We start from the raw sequence: 17,048 nt of genomic DNA on the forward strand, positions 1-17,048 counted from the left end.
AGGTATATATCAATCTAAATCAAGCCTCCAAGAGTTGAACAATCCAAACGGCAATACAACGGCAACCACAACGCCCTCAGAATCAATAGCATCGTACTGTCAGACTCTCGGCCTACACTCGGTTGAGTTTATGGCAGCCTTGACCCGCCACTTGCCTATAAAGCTGGCGCTCTGGCAATGTTTCAAGTTCGCGGCAGCTTTCCTCCTCTGACAATGCTGCTTCGACCTTTCAAGCGCATCGTCGTTTTAGCAACCTTCGCCTCTGCGGAAATTGCCGACAAGGTCTCGGACCTGCCGCATGACTTGGCCTACGATTTCATCGTCGTTGGAGGTCAGTGTGTATTTCAACTTAACTTTCTAAGCCATCATTGACCCATGTTATAATCTCAGGCGGAACAGCTGGAAATGTCGTGGCAAATCGTCTTTCAGAGAATCCTCACTTCAATGTGCTGGTTCTTGAGGCGGGAATCTCGTGCGTCTGATCAACGTTCCGCATTTGGCCCTACCATCCAGTCAGAAATCGTGGGATTTTCAACGATATGGTTCCTTTTGCGCCATTTGTTGCCGACATGCTGCAACCTCAATTTGAGTGGAGTGAGTTCATCTTCTCGTCAATCTGACATGAACTAAATCGGAATATAGACTATACTACGATACCTCAACCCGGCCTCAATGGACGAATACTCAGCTACCTGCAAGGTCGGTGAGAATTCAACTGGCAGATCTTGATTCTTACCCATCAAAGCTTGTATTCTTGGAGGAGGGAGCTCTCATAATGAGATGCTCTATACTCGGTATGCTCGCTCTTCGTGCTTATCACCTAAACGAAATTTCCACGCAGCGGATCGGCGGATGATTTTGACCGCTATGCGCGCCTTTCTGAGGATCCTGGTTGGTCATGGAACAAAATGCTGTCTTATTTCTTCAAGGTGAGTGTTCTTGTCCAAGTCATGATGGTATTTCAAGACATCATATGCCACCAGAACGAGAAATGGTCCCCGCCCGCAGATAACCACGATACTAGAGGACAATTCAACCCCGCCGTCCACAGCACGCAAGGAATCAACTCCGTCAGCTTAGGCGGCTTCCAATTCCCAGAGTATAACAGCCACATATTACAAACCACGAAAGAGTTGCCAGAGAAATACGGTTTCAATATCGATACCAACTCGGGTCATCCTCTCGGACTGGGGTGGCTCCAGTCTACAGTGGGAAATGGGATGAGGAGTAGCTCTGCGACGTCCTATCTGGCAGAGAAATTCACCCAACGTCCAAATCTCCATGTTCTTTTGCGTGCGCAAGTCTCTAGAGTCCTCACTACCGGCAGCAAGACAACCCATACGCCCTCCTTCACCGAGGTAGAGTTCCGACAGGGTACTTGTTCATTCTTCGTTCTAAAGGACCCTGATCATAAAATAATTAGGAACTACCTTATACCGAGCCAAAGCTCGAAAAGAAATCATTCTTTCCGGTGGAGGGGTCGGGACACCAAAGATTCTTCTGCATTCGGGCGTCGGGGACCCAAACCTTCTCTCGTCCCTCGGGATTCCCCTTGTCCACAATCTTCCGAGCGTCGGCAAGAATCTGACGGATCAGCCATTCCTCTCTATCGCCTTCGCTGTGACTTTGAACAACACCCTCGATGCCATCACGCAAAATGCAACATTGTTCAACGAAGCATTTGCCCAATGGAACCGGTCACACACTGGCCCATTCGTTGTACCGGCTCCGACACATATCTCATGGCATCGACTCGATGCGAATTCTTCCATCTTGAAGACACATCCAGACCCGTCTGCGGGCCCAAACACACCCCATATCGAAATATTACTTGCTGTAGGCGTTCAACTCCTCTCTAGATACTAGGCTAATCGACACGTTAGCCTGGTGGTGGAGGGCCCGGTAGCTCAGGAACTCAGGTCGGGCATTTCGTCACCACAAGTTTGTCGATGGTCACTCCTGCCAGTCGTTCGTTGTCGTGCCTTTCCCTCTCCGATAATATCTCTGATGATACTGCAGGTGGAAGTATTTCCATCAACAGCAGCGATCCGTTCTCTGCTCCTCTCATCGATACTGGCCTTCTTCAAGACGAATTCGATATTTTCACGGTGCGGGAGGCGATTAAGCGGGCGCAATTGTTTTTCACAGCGCCTAATTGGCGGAACGTGGTCATCGGGCCCACGCAGAACTTTGACAACATGACCACTGCTGAGATGGACACATTCATTAGAAATACGGCCATTCCGTCCTTGCATCTCGTGGGGAGCGCGTCTATGACGGCACGAGATGCACCTTATGGCGTCGTCAACCCCGATCTTCTGGTTAAAGGGGTCACCGGTCTCAGAATCGTAGACGCGTCGGTTATTGTAAGGATGGTTCACCACGTTTTGTCCCAAAGCTTACGTTGAATGCAGCCACGGATACCTAGTGCCCACACCCAAGCGGCAATATATGCATTTGCAGAGCGTGGCGCAGATCTAATAAAGCAACACTGGGCGTAGGGCTACCTTTTTTAAACTCATGTGATGGCGTCTGTCACATCACGAGTAATGTCACAGTTTTTCGTTCTTGCCCCAACAAGCTATGGCGGACGGGGTGTGTTTGCCTCTCAATCGATCCCAAAAGACACACTCGTTCACACGTGTCCTGCTCCTTATGCCTCTGTGATTTATCGCGAGTTTCGCAAGGAAGTCTGTGCGCAATGCTTCGATTACTCGTTCGATGCACGACGGAATGCGTGGAACATACGCCTCGATGGATTTTATTTCTGCAGTGATGGCTGTTTGGACGATTGGAAGAGAGAAAACCCTAGGGAGCTCATTGCAGATGTGGTGTCCGCCATCGATCGTCTGACCAAGAGCATGGTCAAGGGCAAAAGCAAGAGCAATCTCTCGGACTTTGCCACTCCCTCGCCTGGCCCCGAAGCTCTGGATACCATCTGGGGAAAAGCGGAGCAGTACCCAATACGAGGACACCCCGTCGTTTTTCTGGATGAACTCGAGCTTGAACACGCGCGCTTTGTTCTCTCTGGTTTGATTCGACGTCATGCTGACGAGTCCAGCAACTCATGGAGCGACATGCTCGAACTACAAGACAACGAGCTCCATTATATCCGGCAACGGCCCGGTGCGCTTTCGTCCCAAATCCGCGTTTATATCTTTATTCGGCTGGTTGTCCGGGAAATCCCGGTGCTGAGCCAATATGTCGAAACCTCCGACTCTGTCCGAGCCATCCTTTCACGCGATCCTGGTAACGTCTTTGGAATCTACGAAACCAATCAAACTGGAGACAGCGAAATGTTTGGCTGGTGCATGTATGTCTCGGCCTCTTTTTTCAACCACGGTTTCGTCCTTCCATTCAATTCATCGCATCGTTCAACACTCATTTCCCTCTAGACTGCAATCCAAACATCCGAAAGCGTAGATCGGGGCGCGCCATGTGCTTTTACACTACGAGGGACGTTTCACCAGCAGAAGAACTTTGCACCAACTACATCAGCCTGGAGGATTCGGTCACCGAGCGCCGCCAACAGCTTTCGTCCAACTGGTACTTCGATTGTGGCTGTCAACGTTGTAAAGACGAATTGTCGGAGACAGGTTGAATGGGCCAAAAGCAGTTACAGTTTTGCTATCTGGTCTGTGTCGATTTGATACGAAAGCGGCTTTTCTGAGTTTACTTGTGAGTTTGCGAAATTTGATTGGTTAGCCAACCTTGAGCGATGCTGTACACAAAGTCGGCCATTCTTTGTGCGGTTAGCTTTTTTTTCACACCCATATGTATCATACTCACAAACGGTGATGCGGATGCGGGATATACGCTCTGACAACTTTTCGTTCAAGATGCTATAAACTGGAACTTGGCGAACCTGAATGCTTGCATGTTTTCGAAGTCGACTATCAACGCAACTTGATAGCCTCGAGTTCCCTTTCTGTCCATAGGTGGCCCCGATGTGAAGCTCTTGACACCTGGAACGAGGAGAGCACCCTGCATAAGGCGGTGGATTGTCTTGTATGCCTCCTCCATCTGCTCTGTTGTCATTCCAATGCGGAACTTTGCTAGCGCTTCGAAAACTAATGAGGCAAGGACTTTTGGACGGGACTGCATACTCAGATGTTGGATCGTCATAGCCAGAGTGAAACAAGTAAAAAAGCCTCAAAAAAGTCAAAATTTAGTGAGCAGCCTCCTTGTGCGAATACTTAAATCTTGACACCTGTCGGACGAGAAGAGCACACCAGCCGAAAAGAAGGACTCGTAAGATGGCAGATTCACACGCGACACGGTCAGCTGTGAGTGTAGAACCGCATAATATCCGATAAGGGAATGAGGAAAAAGTCGTTATCATGAAGTCAGATTCAATATATTCGATTGTGAACCGAGAAGCAGGCAGTAAATAAGAGCCGGCACTTGACTGTGAACCAGAGTTGAGAACGATCGTTGGTATTCAATCAAGACCAACGCACTTCTCGAGGCTATTCACCAAGTCGGCGGATCGTCTGCTTGAGGAGGAGGAGTACGCGCAGTCTGTGGCAGACGATAAGCAAAGAAACTGGTGAGGAGTAATAAGAGAACAAACCCAACGGTTGGCACGAGCCTCAGCACGCTTCATGTCGGTGTCGCGTTTCCAGGTGGGTGCACCCTGGAAATAAGTCAATGAGCTAGGCCTAGAGATTGGGACACATGAAGTTACATCTTCAGGCAGTCTATCACGCTTCCATGTCGGCGGGTCGTCATGAGGCCCTTCGTGGGCAGAGGCAAAGAGGGCAGTCGCAAGAACCACCAACAGAGTGGGGAATCGCATCTTGGTGGGGGGGAATAATGTTTCCCAGACATTATTAGGCGGCTTTTATAAGCTGGCAAATGACACGTCAGGAACCGGAGGATAATCCCGACAAGCAAAGCACTTGATCAGAATGCGCGACCATCCTTCTTCTTCACCTCGCCGTGCCAGGTCTGATCATTTCCTGACAATAGAGTCAATTATACTGAAGACTTTCGACTGTACACAGTCTTAACACACTCGCTTGTGGAGGGCATTGGAATAATGGAATCGGACAGAATTTTACGAAATCATGAGCACCGGACCAAAAGTTGATGCGATAGACGCATCGTTGATGGCCCAGGATCGTCATAGCGAAACGTTCGTTCAGGGCAAGCTTGGGTGGCTCTTGGGTGTTGCTTGGGATAGCTAGCTGGCGCCAATTTAGCTTGGCCTAAACACCACTTAGGTACGATGTCTCCCTCGTCATTGAATGAGCACGCGCAAAACAGAGCAAGAGAATGGAGCGGCGAAACTCACCGTGCCCATATGCATCAGCTGGGATGTACCGTTAACGTTGCTGATAAGATAATCCAACATATGCCCTCGAAAACATATCACGCGCTGGCCGTACCTGAAACGAAGCAGTAACACACACACAGTCAAGGCTGAAAGGGTTTAAAGGCTCTGACTCAGAAAGAGCCACAAAGGACAGTTTTCCACGTTTTCGCCACGCTTAGAATGCCTTGAAAGTGGAGTGAAGCCAGACGGCCCTTTGAACTTGCTTCATCCCTCCATATGGCCCAGTTTCCCATACTCTCTGCTACATACCTCGCCCAGGTGGATCGCAACAAGTCGGACACCAAGAAAAAGAGCCATCGCACAAGAACACGAAACTCGAATGCCGAGCCGAGAAATGACGAGCGCTTTACTGCGAATCAACACGGGGAAAGAATGTCTGGTTGTCGAGATGTTCTGGTCGAAGGTGGACTCGAAGATGTGAGAGTTCCACGTGACCCTCTTAGGTCCATCTGATGTCGAGCTCAAGAGTCGGACCACTTTTACTTCTCTCCCACAGAGCGACCTGCCTCCGCCCACAATGGCCCCCAAAACGCACACGTGGATAACCGCTTGGTTCCTACTAACTGCCCCGGTCTGTCATATCCCATGGCCATCACGGACCAGCTTGACGCGTTTTTCATTCAGATTATCGCTTGGGATGTGGGGTATTGCTTTTTTACGGTGAGTGCGGTGATCCGACTCTCTTTTGCGACTTTCACTCAAATGGGACTGCAGACCTCGGTCTATGGAGGTAAGCACCCCCACACCAATTTGACGGGCGTTGAAAGCGGACAGGGCGGAGACCTGCATTGGATTTGGAAACCGTATAGCATCTACCAGCGTGTAGACCTCGTATACGGCGTCGAGGCTTTGGAAAGAGGCGATGGCTTTACCAATGCTCAATGTGGGTTATCTTCAAGCGTTCATTCTGCCAAATTAACCGCGACTATAGCTCTACTCAACGTCATCGAGACTTTGTTGAATGTTTTGTACGTCTACCTCGCTCATGTTAAAGCATGGCCACCAGCATCCCTCGTTGGCCTATCCGCAGCAACCATGACGTTGTCTAAAACGGTCCTCTACTGGGTGCAAGAGTACTTCTGCAACTACTGTGCAGTTGGCCACAACACGATGTACGATGCCATTGTTTATTGGATTATTCCAAACGGGTGGGTTTCCTCTCAAATCTGAGTCTTCTCGTTGTGACCTTTCACAGATTTTGGATTGTCGTGCCTATCTTTATTGTCAATCGTCTCAGCAGGGATCTTGCTGCTGAGCTCAACTTTGCGGCCAAGGCTGCTGCGAAATCCAAGTCCAAGTAGGACTTGAGTCTATTTGTGCATTGCGTTATCTTTAGGTCATATCTACGCGTTGATACCATCCATTCACATTTTTAAAACCGTTGTCGCGTCGAGGTTATAATCTGAACGGTCACATGACCTTGAGCTTGCCGCGAATGTATTGCTTTGCTGGCGCCCTCCCTTTGCTCTGCAAACGATGACTCTGAAGACCCATATGTGGGTGAGCCTCTGGTTCGTGCTGACCACGCCGATTATTCTTCTGGACGTCAGCTACTGTTTCTTACGGCAAGGCCGCGTCAATTCCATTTTTAGACCCACTAACGATATCCTAGACCGAGGTCAATGGAGGTAGGCATGACGCGCGACAGACTGACAGGCAGCTTAAATGTCTAGGGCGGCGATCTCGCCTGGTTCTTCCTCCCTTACCAATCGTACCAACACATTGACCGCCTCTATGGCAAACCGTGGTTCGACCGCGGAGACGGATTCCCCAACGCCCAGTGTAAGTCTAATATGCCAGCCTGTCAATGGTACGCACTGCTGAAAGCACATCAGCTCTTCTGAACATATTTGAAACGACTTTGAACCTCCTCTATGTTTATGCTGCACATATTGCTGCATGGCCTCCCGCGCCTCTCCTCGGTGTGGCGAGCGCAACGATGACGCTGTCGAAAACGCTGCTCTATTGGGCCCAGGAGTATTTTTGCGACTGGTGCGCTGTGGGACACAACAGTGTTTCTGACATCATTATGTACTGGGTTTCAACCAATGTGTGAGTAAGGTCGGTTCAGTTGCTGTCGCGAGAGAACTGAAAGCTTCCCAGATGGTGGGTCATTGTGCCGGCTCTGATCATCTGGAATTTGGGCAAAGACATTGCAGCGGATCTCCATTTCGCGGCCAAGCTCGTCGCCAACCAAGCAAAGATGAAGTAGATAGTAGATGTAGGTGTGTGTTAGTCATCAATCACCCTCCCGTTTCCGTCCGCCCACCATGGCTCGCAAATTCTTCGTCGGCGGCAACTTCAAAATGAATCCCAACACGGTGGCTGAGAAGAAGAAGCTCGTCGAGCTGCTTAATCAGGCCGATATCGATTCGTCCGTTGGCAAGTTGTCGCCGTGCAAAGCCTCATCGAGGCTGATCTTGACCTAGAGGTCGTTGTGGCCCCTCCGTCACTCTACCTTCTGCCTCTGAAAGACATCCTGCGACCAGAAATCCAGGTTGCTGCCCAGAACTGCTACTTCAAGGACTCTGGTGCGTTTACGGGCGAGATTAGGTGGGCGGTTTATCGTCATCCAGCCAAGTGATGTTTAATCTTGCAGCCCTGCTCAACTCAAGGATGCCGCCATTCCGTATGTTATCCTTGGTGCGTAAAACTGTCTCTCTCTTTTGTGTATGTCCCGACTTAACCTCCAAAGGTCATTCTGAACGAAGAACTCTGTTCCACGAGTCTTCTGCAACCGTCGCGCAAAAAACGAAAGCCGCAATTGCCTCCTCCCTCTCGGTCATCCTCTGTATCGGAGAAACCCTTCAAGAGCGCGAAACTGACCAGACCACGCAAGTTTGTTCAGCACAACTCCAAGCTGTAGTCGACGAAATTTCCCCGGACGATTGGAGGTTTCTGTTCATCTCCGCCGCACTATCGCCGAACTTATCGTTCATAGCAAAATCGTCATTGCGTACGAGCCTGTCTGGGCTATCGGAACCGGCAAAGTCGCGACCTCGAAACAGGCCCAGGACACCCATGCGGACATACGCGCTTTCCTCGCCAAGGCAGTTTCTCCAGCCGTCGCAGAGTCGATTCGCATCATCTATGGTGGAAGCGTAAATAAGGGCAACTGTGGGGAGCTCGGTATGTTCCTCTCTGTAGTGTGGTACTTTTTGATGGGCTAATAATGTTCACCAAGGTGTCCAGCCGGATGTCGATGGCTTCTTAGTTGGAGGGGCGTCACTCAAACCCGAGTTTGTTGACATTATCAATGCCACCCGCAAGTAGAAAAGAGACAGCTTATTAGATGTAAAATTCAAATGTACGACGAAGGAAAATGCAACACTCGAGTGGTTATACTGGCCGTTCAAGTAGCAGAACACTATCAGAGGTGTATTGGTCCATATAAACGACATGCCGCCCCCACCCACTGGTATTGGAAAATTTTCGACTGCCAATGGATCAGTCTTTCAAGCACGGATTATTGGAAAATAAGCTTACAGGCCACCGCCTTCCACAAGAGTCAAGCCTGGACCGGGCGCAATCAAATGAGCCAAAACTCCATAGGATGATTCCCCCAACATCAACACATCGTTGGCTGCAAGCTTCTGGAGATCGCCCAAGACATCCGTCGAATCCAACAATGTATATGAACCAGCTTCTTCACCTAGCCAGTCTAAGACGCGTGAATCTGCTCTTTCCATGGCAATGGTCAAATGGACGCCATGTTCCGGAAAATGAGTGCGAAGGTCCGAAATCACTTTTGAGATGTGGTTGAGAGACATAGAGCCGTAGAAGGTATGTGTAGCGGGATCAAAGTCGGTTTTTGTCGGGGAGACTGCAGTGTCACCCCACCGAATATGAATGCCGACTGTTACCGGGCGGCTGCTTGTCGTTAATGATGGAGGGGGAGCATCGATATTGGGTGTGAGCCTGTCCCGGACCCAAGGCATGATACAGCCGTTCATGTCTTGGATGAGCTCCAGATATTGTCAGCGTAGAGTTCAAGTCGGGAAATGTGTCTGCACACCTCGTCATTCTCCAAATCTAGAATGCTAGAGCAATCCGCCAAGGACCTTTTGAGACCATCCATCTTCTGTGTTGCCCAGTCTTCTCCATTGCAGAGAGCGCGCACAAGCGGCTCCCGTTCTCCGTGTGGTAGATGGTCTTGGACTCGGCACGCCTTGGTCAAGTCCACTCCGGTTAGTTGATGGGGAGGAATGCGAGCATTGTAGATTTCCGAGGTTGAATACACGTTCGTGTCGTCGATTACCTCGTTCCAAGACAAGATAAGGGTGCTGTTCAGCGCCGAAGATAGTACGATGCTATGCTTGAAGTGCTGCAGGATGGACTGAACACACAAAAGGTCAATGGACAGGCAGGCAAGCAAGCAAGCAATCATCCACTCACTCCGAATCCTTCTGTGCCCAATGAAGCAGCGCGAATATACGCACGTGTTCGTACTTGCTGTAGTGGTGGTTCAATGTCAACGACCGGGGCCTTGCTGTTCTTCACACCGCCAAATGGCGCAGATAAGATATCGGTGTTTCGTTCCAGTGCGACCAATACGACAGCGGCAATTCCGAGGCCAGCAGCGGCCCAAACAATAGCAGATTTCGGTCTGCGTCGACCAAGAGGTTTGTCGGGGGAGAGAAGACCATACGACATTGAAGGCAGCGGCGGATACCAGATGACGCTCGCAAAGCGCCCTTCGCGTGGGTAGAGCGGGACTGCTTTCTCAGATGTTGATCCCCTCTACTCGAAAATAGCACAAGCTGCATTTTAGATAAGTTGGGCCTCGTTTGCGCCGGCACTCGGAGAACGCAGCCAGGGTCCAAGCTGCCAGACATAAGTGGGCCATAAGTAAAAGTTTTCTTCAAGATGTGAATTGATGTGACCCGCCCGTTTTGTGACGCCAAACTACAGCAAACTAGCTGCCCCACTGGCAGTTCCATTGTGTACATAGACGAGGCACATCAGTCAGGAGTATACATGGGCCAGCCGGCATTATCGAGTGACTAGGAAGCTCGCTATCCAGATGTCGAACCGGCTCCGGCGCTACACTGTTACCTGATAAACCCTCCTCATACGACTCACCAACCTGTTGTTGATCTTGCTCCAGTCTAGACAAAGACTGACCAAATGTCACGACAATCAATGGCCCTTCCGATGTCCACCAGTGAAGAAGGACGACCTTCAAGGGTGAGAGGTTCCAGACGTTGACGCTGAAGACGCATTCCCGCTCAAATTCGTTGTGTAAGACGCTCTGGTGTATGGATCGTATTCGAATCCCATGTTCTTTAGCGATGGGCCTGGACCTGTTACATTTACATAAACAAAGCCCTGGGCCTTAGCCCGTAGGAGTAGCAAACGTCGAGTGCAGTTCGTTGTTGGCGGGAAGAGCCGGATGACGATGCCAAAGTAGCTCAAACTTGTGCCTTGAGAGATTCCAGGGCTACAAGGAAGAGCAATTCAACGCGTGAAGTTCAAGTTGAGGTCACCGTGACTCCCTCACGTGACGATAACTGCCTCCTCTCGACTTCGATGTCACTAGCCACTGAATCCCATTTCCTTGCTACGATACGTACTATCGACCCACATATCGATAATTCAGTCGTAGAAAACATGGCTGCCAATCTTCAAACCCGATATTCAGAACCACAACGCGCTTACCACACCATCGAACATGTTAGCTTTATGTTGAGCGCACTCAAAACCGAGTCGACTCCTCCACGCGGGATCATCGAGCTTGCAATTTGGTTTCACGACTGTGTGTACAGTCCCATCAAAGGAAGTCCTTGGAATGAGCACGAAAGTATCCACGTTTGGGAGGAATTCGTAGCTGAAACCAAATCCGATGAAATGGTTCGCAATGCCCCCGCCGTTTCTGACTCTGAAAAATTTCCAGATCAAGCTTAGAGCGGCTGTTACCTCCCTCATCGAAGCAACAATAGACCACGCTATTCCCTCCTCATTACCGTCTCCGCTCGAAACTGCAGACGTTGCTCTATTACTTGACTTGGACATGAGCATCCTGGGACAACCTCCCAGTGATTATGACCGATACGCACAAGGAGTTAGAACTGAGTATGCGCATTATCCTGACGAAGAATATCGTGTGGGACGAACCAAGGTCCTTCAGACATTTCTTGCGCGTGGAAAAATCTTCATTGGGGACGGGAAGGAGGAGCTGGAAACAAGAGCCAGGATGAATATTCAGAGTGAGATCAACAGACTGAAAGTATAAGTAGTGCCGCTTTCAATGTAATGTTCTAAGTTTGGAGATGTGATTTGAAGAATTCAGCTACGACAAAAGATGAGCGTCAGTTAGTCATAAACGAGCCACGGTCTCACCAAGTGAAAGCGCAGATCGCTTGTAAGTTCTCTCCAGTGTCGTATAATTGACATGCTGGATGCCGAATTTCGCACTGGTCCCGCTGCCCCATTCCGCATTATCGATCATGGCTGTCACGGGTATGAATCAGGACACGGAAGGGAACTAGCCAACTTGCTAACCCCAAGCAAATGCACCAGCAATGGGCACTTCATCTTCGTGGATAGAGAGAAGGATCTGACCAAGGTAGGTCATGAAATAATCCGTTCGTGCTACGTCTTCCTGCATAATTATAAGGCAAGACGCAATGTGCAACGACGTCAGACACATACTGTGATGCGGAACATTTCTGTCCTCAGCTCTTCAAACGGTTCGACGAATCCAAATTCGGAAATGTACTGATTGAGTTGTCAGAACGGTCTGGAAGGAGTTGGAGTATCGTATCTGCCGACCATTTTCTTTGTTGGCCATCGCTCTTGTAGCCCTTTCAAAAATGATCTGAGCGTGTTTGGCGTTGCCTGGAGCCAAGAGCTGAGAGGATCGGGTGATATACCGGCCGCCCAGCCGGCATTCGAGTCGAATAACACGACCGAATGACATTCAGGCCATAAGGGATGTGTTGTGTTGTGAATGCAACCAGCTATTCCGCCGTCATCTAGCGGGGCAGAGACAAACTGCTCTCGATAGGAGTCAATTGCAAAAAAGTCGGCGGAACCTATAATCTGTTGAAGAAAAGTGTTGGGTTGATGAGGAATACGAACCAAGATTATCCTTCTTCTCTTGTTCGGTGAAGCGTGGAAGGTACTCAGGCGGTAACGTGTCAGTCATAATTTTTGGCCAGTCGCCCGTGGTATAAAGTGGGTCAGCAAACGCGCCGATGCGGAAGGCCGCGTGACGCTCAACGGCCAGTGAGTCGTCTGTCGAATTGGAGCGCCATGGGATACCACTAAGAACACGCGTGTCAGCAGATGAATCAGTCAACAAAATCAACTGCGAACATGAAATCATCACTCTTCAAGGCGATTTCACCTTGGATCTTCATTTCCCGGAAGGCTGGTGGTAAGTCTGAGTTTCGAAACCGATTGATATAGAGGATCGAGATACCTTTGACAGCACCAGCATGGGCTTTAACTATAAGATGTGTTGGTATGGCCACAGTTCCTCCCTGAGTTCATCTCGACTTACGAAGGTTGTAAGAACATCGGTATGGTGCTGTTGATGCGTTGACACCCGGAGCGAGCGATATGTCTGAACCATGATGAGTGCTTCAGTGGTCAACTTTCCTTAGACTCACTGAAGGGATAGCCACCGACTTGGGAGCAGAAAACTCGAGGTTCATTGAAGGTATACCTGGAAACACGACATTAATGCTTACTGTGAACGACCGCAAACACACTGACCAGGTTTTGACACGTCCATTGTATGCTGCGAATACTGTTTTAGCATAACTGTTGGGAGTAAGCCAGCTGTGAATCTAATGATAAATGGCACTTGACTGGATAAAGTCATCCACAACTTTCGGTGAAGTAAACCCTCCATAGTAAACAGCCAACGCGAGAGGCGTGTCCCAATGGACTGTCTCCAACGTTAAAGACACAAACCAGCCAGGACTGTGTCCTTACAAAGTGTAGCCACAGGCTCAACACCATGAGCAATATGGTAATCGATCACTGCGAAGGTATTATGCGTGCCCAAACACGATGTGAACAAATTTACGGTCACTGTAATGTTCGATCCCTGCCTTGTTTATGGGCGAATCCTTGGTAGCAAAAGGGAGGATGCGAGCCCACGAAATGCTGCCTCGGGTAAGTGGACATTGTGTGTTGAGTCAGGTGATGCATACGAGAATGAATGGGCGTTAACCCCAAGTGCAGCAACTCTAAGCACATCCTATTCAATGTTTGTGAGGGACAAGGAACGGGGGACAAAGCCGCCAACCTCTTTGTACAGAAAGTACTGTAGATCCACGACATCTCCTGTGATCATGTTAATGATTGGATTGGGGGAAGGTTCCTTGTCGACATATACCCGTAGTATTATCGCCAACGGCACCGGGCTGGCGACTATTCCAGTCCCAGATAGTAGGTCCCTTTCCCTCGTCCTTCACTGCGCCTTCCACCTGATATGCGGCGGTTGCTACGCCAAACTTGAACCCGGGAGGAAACTTGAGGCCCGGGAGGACATCCTTTGGCGCTGGGGCGTAGAACGAAGGATATAACGGTGGTGGCGGTGATGGTAGTGAAACATGTGTGCTCGTAGGAGTAACAGTCGTTGTGAATGGTGGGGCTTCGACGGGTCCGACCTGAGCGACATTAGAGTGCTGTAATGTGCATGCGACGATGCATACCAGATTCCACAAGGCCTCGAGGCCAGCAGGCGAGAAATCTCGAGGTACCGACCCTACGGGAGGGAACGTGGATGTAGGTTTGAGCTCTGTTGTTGTTGTGGCGCCAAATGCCAGTCCGAAGAGTGCGAAGAGCAAGAAAGTAGCCATGAATGCATGGCTACGTACTAGCGGGCCTGTTTTATAGTCCGCGGCCCGACGAGAAGTCCGCCAATGGTGCGCATGACGGGTCGTGGAGGAAGAGAAGACATTTGAAGCTCACGTGTTCTTCAATTCTGTGCAAGACCGACCACCGTGAACATAGAGCTTGGAATTCACTAACTCGGTTGCAATAGCTTCTCGACCAATTGCTTCACCCCGCCTTCCTCCCAGTCATCCCAACAAACGCTGAGGAGAACTGTATCTCGACTAACATTATTTGGGAGGGGGTCTTCGTCGCGCAATGTTTTCCCGTTGCTACTCCCTTCTTTTCCGCCCGGGAGAGTTCTTTCCCAGCGCAAAAGGCCCTCGCGTCTGAAGCCCATTCTCTCTGCAACGCGAATACTACGCCCATTCCCTGAATTTGCTTGCCAGACAGCCCGACGCAACCCCAGCCCGCCTTCCTCCGGTAATCCCAGGACAAACTTCAACAAAAGTGCACCAGCACAACGAGTTATATGGGTGCCTTGAAACTTCGGGAGGATGATGACAAACCCGAGTTCAGTCGACAGGTTGGTAGGAGAGGTGCGCAACAGTCCAATAATCCCTCTCAATTCACGCGATGGCTTATCCAAGACCGCAAACAGGACTGCGCCATGGTCTGGTTGAATACGACCTTCGATGAGGGTCTTCACAAAATCCGAAGTGGAAGAGAAGGGGCCCCAAGGGAGATATGCATAAAGTTCGGGGTGGGCTGCTGTTGCCGCAAAGAATGATTCAGCGTGTCGGTCTGGCTGCGATGACATGAGGAGACGGAGACTTGGAACAGTCTATCTACTTACGACGAATGGTTGCAATTCGACATCGTTGCATTCAATCTTGGCTGGGATGGCAAAACAAAAGTTTGGGTTGTACATGGTGGTTCGAGTCAAAGTGACTCGTTCTATGCCTTTTCGCAACCAGCATCGGCCGGGTCCCAGATGGACATCAGCCTCACCAATTCTGGTACTACCACTGGTTGTTCACACTCGCGCAGCACATCCTCGAGTACCTTTTCTGCTTCGAACAGCTTTACTTGCTCCTCCTTGACTTGCTCTTCGAGGTCATGTACTCCTTCGATAAGTTCCAGCTCTGAAAGGTGTCAGCACAGCACTGGCAGTGGATCAAATCGCACCTGACACCAGTCCCAGCTCTTTTCCTCCAAGATTAGCTATCTCTTGTTCAATACGCCGGCCCCGAACAGCTGCATTGGCAAGCGCTTCACGATTTGCCCGATACTCCTGAACCAACTGCATCACAGCTGTCGATTCAGACGGCCCTTCAACTCCAACTGGCTCGCACTTCAGCGGCGGAGGACTTGTAGCTGGGTCTTGGCCATTGATTTTCTTCACGGAAAAGTGCACTCTGCATAAACTTCGAGCTCGTTCCAGCGTTGGAGCGTATAGGTCTACTCACATACTACATCTCTCTTTCACCGACTCAATTTCAGATGTGGTTTTGAGGTGAAACCCCATGTCCCAACTGAAAATGCGCATAATAGAGGACAGTGTGGCGGCGTCCTACGTCTCGTCAAACTCGAACGATAACGGCTATTCACTCACTGGCTTCCAAGTGCATTCGACGCGATTGTCGTTCTCCAGAAAGTAGCTTGACCATGGGCTTGGCGGAGGCAGTCCCAAAAGCGAGAGGTCCATTGACAAGGCACGCTCGATATGTTCCATCTCCATCGTACTCATTTGCTCGGCCTTTAAGCCGCCATACGAGATTGAAACAGCGAGAAACATGAGAGGTGGACTGGAAAGAAATTACGCCATATTCACGTGATCGCGTCATTACGTCTCTCAATCTCGGGCCGTGTATCCGTGGGGTTGGCTGTGACTCTACCTCCTTCTTCGTAATGCTGAGATTCATTCAACTCGATGTCTTCACGTCCACGCCATTCATTGGCAATCCCCTAGCAATTGTACTGGTCCCAGCTAAATCCTCGCTTTCCCAGGAGCAAAAACAGCTCATCGCACGCGAATTCAATCTCTCTGAGACCGTATTTCTGCACGAACTGGAGGAAAACACGACTGAAAGCACGTTTACGATCGACATATTCACCACGACGGAGGAATTGCCATTTGCCGGACACCCTACCGTGGGCTCGGGGTTTTATTTGCTGTCGCGCTGGCCACATCTGGAGCAAATAACGTTGCATACTCGAGCTGGCGATATTCCTGTCGTTCGTGCCCCGGGAGGCGGAGTTCGCCTGAATGCCCCGATTGATTTCAAAGTCCATCCACGACTTTCCATCTCTTCTGTGAAGGAACTACAGCCACGCTTATGCGACAGTGACTATCTAAATGGCATGTCGGGCTCTGAAGGGTGTGCGTCAGTCGTGAAGGGCATGACTTTTCTATTGCTTGCACTGTCCTCCGAAGAAGCACTTGCTCAACTCCAGCCTTACCCGACACGCCTCGAGATTCCGGCTGCTGAAAGGACAAGTTTGGGTGAATGGGGCGTTGGCTTCGCCGGGATATATGCATTCTACGAGGTCCCGAGCAATGATGGATTGATCTCAATCCGGACGCGGATGTTCGATGGCCCGCTGGAAGATCCAGCGACAGGCTCCGCTGCTTGTACTCTGGCAGGTTGGCTTGCTTCACAAAAAGGACCAGGGTTACATGAGTTCAAAATTATCCAAGGCGTCGAAATGGGGCGGCGGAGTGACATCACAGTGGCGGTAGATGTCGACGACATGCAACGGATCAAGTCAATCGCATTGGAAGGAGAGGCAGTCGAGGTCATGGAGGGTGCGGTGCATGTTTGACAGGTTCGATGGGCGGTCTTTCTATCCAATTACATTCAAGTTAAGTAAGCGAAACGAAACTCGTAAACATAGTCTATGTCGAAGAGAGGCATACTCA

At 50.1% G+C, this 17,048-nt stretch overlaps 11 protein-coding genes across 11 annotated transcripts; 7 read left to right on the forward strand and 4 right to left on the reverse strand.

Moving 5' to 3' along the window:
* Window positions 1-213: 213 nt before the first annotated feature.
* On the forward strand, window positions 214-2,501 carry MIND_00614100 (GMC oxidoreductase; the record flags this gene model as incomplete). Its single annotated transcript, XM_037362893.1, has 11 exons — window positions 214-331; window positions 391-472; window positions 518-594; window positions 643-699; window positions 746-794; window positions 842-929; window positions 984-1,374; window positions 1,424-1,836; window positions 1,884-1,968; window positions 2,020-2,366; window positions 2,415-2,501. 11 exons carry the CDS (start codon window positions 214-216, stop codon window positions 2,499-2,501), a joined length of 1,794 nt encoding a protein of 597 aa, XP_037220814.1.
* Window positions 2,502-2,549: 48 nt separating this feature from the next.
* MIND_00614200 (Protein lysine methyltransferase) lies at window positions 2,550-3,601 on the forward strand (the record flags this gene model as incomplete). Its single annotated transcript, XM_037362894.1, has 2 exons — window positions 2,550-3,342; window positions 3,396-3,601. The coding sequence occupies 2 exons, from the start codon at window positions 2,550-2,552 to the stop codon at window positions 3,599-3,601; spliced, it is 999 nt and encodes a 332-aa protein (XP_037220815.1).
* Window positions 3,602-3,616: 15 nt separating this feature from the next.
* MIND_00614300 (Stress-response A/B barrel domain-containing protein) lies at window positions 3,617-4,125 on the reverse strand (the record flags this gene model as incomplete). Its single annotated transcript, XM_037362895.1, has 5 exons — window positions 3,617-3,666; window positions 3,711-3,742; window positions 3,790-3,819; window positions 3,866-4,061; window positions 4,107-4,125. 5 exons carry the CDS (start codon window positions 4,123-4,125, stop codon window positions 3,617-3,619), a joined length of 327 nt encoding a protein of 108 aa, XP_037220816.1.
* Window positions 4,126-5,855: 1,730 nt separating this feature from the next.
* Window positions 5,856-6,639, forward strand: MIND_00614400 (uncharacterized protein; the record flags this gene model as incomplete). Its single annotated transcript, XM_037362896.1, has 5 exons — window positions 5,856-5,909; window positions 5,963-5,998; window positions 6,053-6,221; window positions 6,270-6,486; window positions 6,534-6,639. 5 exons carry the CDS (start codon window positions 5,856-5,858, stop codon window positions 6,637-6,639), a joined length of 582 nt encoding a protein of 193 aa, XP_037220817.1.
* Window positions 6,640-6,814: 175 nt separating this feature from the next.
* Window positions 6,815-7,550, forward strand: MIND_00614500 (uncharacterized protein; the record flags this gene model as incomplete). The annotated part of the gene is made up of 5 exons (XM_037362897.1): window positions 6,815-6,913; window positions 6,951-6,956; window positions 7,012-7,120; window positions 7,174-7,390; window positions 7,442-7,550. The coding sequence occupies 5 exons, from the start codon at window positions 6,815-6,817 to the stop codon at window positions 7,548-7,550; spliced, it is 540 nt and encodes a 179-aa protein (XP_037220818.1).
* A 58-nt stretch (window positions 7,551-7,608) lies between these two features.
* Window positions 7,609-8,611, forward strand: MIND_00614600 (Triosephosphate isomerase; the record flags this gene model as incomplete). Its single annotated transcript, XM_037362898.1, has 6 exons — window positions 7,609-7,712; window positions 7,742-7,891; window positions 7,938-7,981; window positions 8,034-8,232; window positions 8,280-8,467; window positions 8,523-8,611. 6 exons carry the CDS (start codon window positions 7,609-7,611, stop codon window positions 8,609-8,611), a joined length of 774 nt encoding a protein of 257 aa, XP_037220819.1.
* Window positions 8,612-8,677: 66 nt separating this feature from the next.
* Window positions 8,678-9,991, reverse strand: MIND_00614700 (uncharacterized protein; the record flags this gene model as incomplete). The annotated part of the gene is made up of 4 exons (XM_037362899.1): window positions 8,678-8,774; window positions 8,825-9,303; window positions 9,354-9,674; window positions 9,734-9,991. 4 exons carry the CDS (start codon window positions 9,989-9,991, stop codon window positions 8,678-8,680), a joined length of 1,155 nt encoding a protein of 384 aa, XP_037220820.1.
* An 867-nt stretch (window positions 9,992-10,858) lies between these two features.
* On the forward strand, window positions 10,859-11,570 carry MIND_00614800 (uncharacterized protein; the record flags this gene model as incomplete). Its single annotated transcript, XM_037362900.1, has 2 exons — window positions 10,859-11,188; window positions 11,232-11,570. The coding sequence occupies exons 1-2, from the start codon at window positions 10,868-10,870 to the stop codon at window positions 11,568-11,570; spliced, it is 660 nt and encodes a 219-aa protein (XP_037220821.1). The 5' UTR covers window positions 10,859-10,867.
* A 25-nt stretch (window positions 11,571-11,595) lies between these two features.
* MIND_00614900 (Glycoside hydrolase family 1 protein) lies at window positions 11,596-14,235 on the reverse strand (the record flags this gene model as incomplete). Its single annotated transcript, XM_037362901.1, has 17 exons — window positions 14,005-14,235; window positions 13,686-13,959; window positions 13,596-13,633; window positions 13,501-13,547; window positions 13,374-13,453; window positions 13,280-13,327; window positions 13,154-13,232; window positions 13,058-13,105; window positions 12,952-13,007; window positions 12,843-12,905; window positions 12,656-12,788; window positions 12,419-12,603; window positions 12,110-12,372; window positions 11,990-12,055; window positions 11,840-11,939; window positions 11,678-11,788; window positions 11,596-11,627 (listed from the first exon to the last, which is right to left on the reverse strand). The coding sequence occupies exons 1-17, from the start codon at window positions 14,149-14,151 to the stop codon at window positions 11,596-11,598; spliced, it is 1,770 nt and encodes a 589-aa protein (XP_037220822.1). The 5' UTR covers window positions 14,152-14,235.
* An 83-nt stretch (window positions 14,236-14,318) lies between these two features.
* Window positions 14,319-15,074, reverse strand: MIND_00615000 (Glycoside hydrolase family 1 protein; the record flags this gene model as incomplete). Its single annotated transcript, XM_037362902.1, has 2 exons — window positions 14,982-15,074; window positions 14,319-14,933 (listed from the first exon to the last, which is right to left on the reverse strand). The coding sequence occupies exons 1-2, from the start codon at window positions 15,054-15,056 to the stop codon at window positions 14,319-14,321; spliced, it is 690 nt and encodes a 229-aa protein (XP_037220823.1). The 5' UTR covers window positions 15,057-15,074.
* Window positions 15,075-16,018: 944 nt separating this feature from the next.
* MIND_00615100 (Phenazine biosynthesis PhzC/PhzF protein) lies at window positions 16,019-16,951 on the forward strand (the record flags this gene model as incomplete). Its single annotated transcript, XM_037362903.1, has 1 exon — window positions 16,019-16,951. The coding sequence occupies exon 1, from the start codon at window positions 16,037-16,039 to the stop codon at window positions 16,949-16,951; it is 915 nt and encodes a 304-aa protein (XP_037220824.1). The 5' UTR covers window positions 16,019-16,036.
* Between the last annotated feature and the right edge of the window lie 97 nt (window positions 16,952-17,048).

The sequence above is a fragment of the Mycena indigotica genome, assembly GCF_014461135.1.
Source record: "Mycena indigotica strain 171206Taipei chromosome Unknown Mind.scaff0005, whole genome shotgun sequence".
Taxonomy (NCBI): Eukaryota; Fungi; Basidiomycota; class Agaricomycetes; order Agaricales; family Mycenaceae; genus Mycena; species Mycena indigotica.